General features: G+C 67.9%; 1 protein-coding gene across 1 annotated transcript in view; it reads right to left on the reverse strand.

Annotated features, from left to right (window-relative positions):
* The window catches only part of LOC109302238 (F-BAR domain only protein 1-like), a 29089-nt gene extending 26348 nt beyond the window's left edge, over positions 1-2741 (reverse strand). Inside the window, exons 1-2 of the mRNA XM_019523800.1 lie at positions 2594-2741; positions 1265-1350 (exon numbers count right to left, since the gene is read on the reverse strand). Of these exons, the coding sequence (XP_019379345.1) occupies positions 1265-1291 (27 nt within the window). The 5' untranslated portion in view covers positions 1292-1350; positions 2594-2741. The remainder of the gene's footprint in view (positions 1-1264; positions 1351-2593) is intronic.
* Positions 2742-3375: the final 634 nt, after the last annotated feature.

Raw genomic sequence — 3375 nt, forward strand, 5'->3', positions numbered from 1 at the left:
ACCTATACCCATAATGCTGGGTCCCTCTCCCAGGTGCAGCACCCTGCACTTGTCCTTGTTGAACCGCATCCTGTTCAGATCCACCCACTTCTCCAACCTTTCCAGCTCTGCCTGGATGCGGTCCCTGCCTCCCGGTGTATTCACTTTACCCCACAGCTTGGTGTCATCAGCGCACTTGAACAGGGTGCTCTCCACCCCCTCGTCCAGGTCGCTAATGAAGATGTTGAACAGCACCAGCCCAAGGACTGAGTCCTGGGGGACTCCACTGCCTACACCCTCCCAGGTCGACATCGATGGCCACCCACAGCAGGACGGGGCCAGGGGCCAAAGCGTGATGCCCTATCCCAGCGGGGGGAGAGGGGCAGGGGCACCTCCCTGCCCTGCCAGTGACCAGCAGAGGGGTCTCAGCCCTGCTCCCACTCAGAGGGGGCAGCAAGGCCCCACGAGTCGAGCCCAGGCGGCTACGTCCTGCTCCCCGCTCTGCTTCAGGCCTCAGTTTCCCCATCCTAGCCTCTGCCCACTGCTGGGCTCAGGCCTGCACTGCGCCCCATTCCCTCGAGGGCACATGGACCCCGCCAAGCACCGGGGCCTTTGGGCTCGCAGCTGGGCTCCCACCACTCACACTTCCCCTTCCTCCCACGCCAGCAGGCGCCAGGGCTGGAGATCCCCGAGGTGCCACGGCGGGAGGAAGGAAAACTTCCCCAGGACCCAGGCACTGACCTCCCTTCCCCCCCCGGCGTGGCAAGACATCCCAGCAAAGCACGTGCCAGCCCAGGCCTGTGCCCAGCTCAGCCCCCTGGCAGGAGGGGCCCCAGGGGTGCCTGAGCCAGCCTGGCAGTGCCAAGGTGCTGCGGGATGGGAGCGCCACACACAAAAGCTTCCTCGGTCCCCAAAGCAGCTTCCGGCAATTACCGAGGTCCTTGTGTTTAGCTACCAATTACTCCCAAGCGCTAATGAACCCGCCGGGCCTCCGAGCGTCTAATTAATTAACGGCAGGCAAGGGTCCCCTCGGCCGGGCTGCTGGCACCGGTGGTCACCAGCTCCCTCCCCGCTCCTGGGAGGGGCAGGTGCTGCAGGATCGGAGCCACGACCCCCACAGTCCCCACCCCATCCCAGCTGGTGAATCCTGCACCCGGGCTTTCTGGCCCCCAAGCAGCAGCAAGGAAGCGGGAGGGGGGCGGGTGGGAGACCTCACCTCCAGCAATACTTGCTGGGATACACAGCTCCCCCGACCTCCATGACCCCCTGGGAGCGCGGCCCTTACCCAGAAGTGCTCCCTGAAGTAGGACATCTTGGAGCCGGCAGGGACAACACCCCCGCTGCGATCCGCCCCGCTCAGCTCTCAGGGCCCTGCGGGGGGGAAGAGAGCCAGGCCGTGAGCCCCAGCCGCCCCTCCCGGGAGCCAGCTCCCCCGTGCCTCAGTTTCCCCACCCACAGGACAGGGGGACCATTCATCTGGAGGAGGGAGGTGTGCCCAGGGGGGTACAGGCTTGCAACAAAGGACCAGGACTCCACAGCCCTGGGGGCCCTGGCAGGCTCTGCCCCAGACCTCAGGAGGGGCCCACAGCCACATGCCTCAGTTTCCCCACTGCAAACAGAGACGAGGCCCCCTGCCCCGGGGTGACCGCATGCCGCCCAGGCAGGGGGAACAGGGGCAGCCCAGTGCCCGGGCAAGCCGCAGAGAGAGAAACCGGCTCTGAGCCTGGCGCGGCAGCGTCCATGGAAACGGGGCTCTTTGCCGCAGATGCACGCGGAGCCGGGAGGGGCTCCCCCAGGCTCGTGCACATGCCAGGGACACGCGGGCCGGCCCCCCACCACAAGGGGCAGGGGGCGTGTGCCCCTCTCCACGGGGGTCAGAGATGCACTGGACGGGGAAGTCGCTCCCCCACCCCGGGCAGGGCTCCTGCCTGGTAGGGCGCACACGGGCCGATCCCGATCGGAGCCAGATGCCCCAGGGAGGATCCTGGCATCCCTGGACCAACACCGGATACGCAGGTAAATAATGCATGGGATGCCTCCCCCCACAGCACATCTGGTGCAAAGCCAGCCACTTCCTCGCACCCCTTGAGCAGGCATCTGCACCCTGGAGGGAGGGAAACTGAGGCACCGAGTGGGGATGTGAGATGCCCCAACACCCAGACCCCCTCCAGCCCGAGCCCCTGAACTCCACTGCCGTCCCAGAGGCTGGCAGAGAGCCCAGGAGCCTGGATACCCCGCTCCGACCCAGGCCAGGAAGTTCTCCACGGCCCCCGTCTGCAGATGCATCACCTCCACCCCCGGGTAAGCGCCCAGGGGCACAGCAGGGCTGGGGGCAGGTTGGAAACTGCCCCCCACCACTGCCCACTCCCCAGGCTTGTGGGGCAGACCCAGGGGTCCAGGCCCCTCATGCCAACCCCTGTCCCCCGGAGCAGGCCCGGAGCCTGCCCTGCTCCTCCCCCCGGGCCCGAGAGAGAAAACAGGAAACCCGCCAATCTTTGCACTCCCCGGCTCCTTCCGTTGCACAATTTTGGGCCCAGGAAGGGGGTGGGCGCCCTGCCCGCCCCCCGGCATTGCGACAGGCATCGCTGGGGTGCCTCGGCACAGCTAGACTCACCCAGCGCTGCTGGGCGCGTGGTCCCATGGTTGGGCGCCAGCCTCGCTGCATGCATGGACCTGGGGGGGGGTCAAGAGAGCGAGCAGCCGTGAGTCCAGCACCACATCCGCAGGGGCACTGCGCCGCCCCGTCCAGCACAGCTGCCAGGAAGCCCCACCGCCACGCTACGGCACAGACCACGTGCGACACGCGTGGGGCGGGGCTCAGCTGGTGCGTGTGCGCCCAGCGCCTCGCTCCTGCAGGGGGGGAATGTGCCCCACACACTCAGTGCTGCCGTCTGGGGGGGAATCGGCTGCTTCGGGGGCAAAGAGAGAAGAGGGGCTGGATGGGGAAACTGAGGCACAGGAGGAACTCCCAGGAGTGCCAGCCTGGGGCACTCCCTGCTAGGCCACGCTGCCTCGGGCCTAGTCAGTGTGCACGCCCGGGCACCTGCCACCCGCCCCCCAGACACTGCTGGGCTTTGGGGTGGGCGCAGAGGGGCCAGATGGGGAAACTGAGGCACAAGGCGCCCCAGAGCAGGCCAGGATGAGACCCCAGCTCTTTTCAAAGCCAGCCAGCCCCGGGCCCCATCGCCCCCCAGCTGGGAAACCTCCAACGAGGTTAACAACCCGCTACTGCAGCCCGAGCCCCGTGCGCTGGGGGTGGGCGCGAGGAGGGGCGGGGGGCTGAGCGCCCGGGGGCGCAAGGCCCAGGCCCTCGAGCCGTGGGGAGGATGCGGCTCCTCACTCGTACGAGCCTCCCCCCCTGCAGGGGGGGGCGTCGCATGCCCAGCGCCAGCCCTT

The sequence above is a fragment of the Gavialis gangeticus genome, unplaced genomic scaffold (genome assembly GCF_001723915.1).
Source record: "Gavialis gangeticus isolate Ggan-Ray unplaced genomic scaffold, GavGan_comp1, whole genome shotgun sequence".
NCBI lineage: Eukaryota > Metazoa > Chordata > Crocodylia > Gavialidae > Gavialis > Gavialis gangeticus.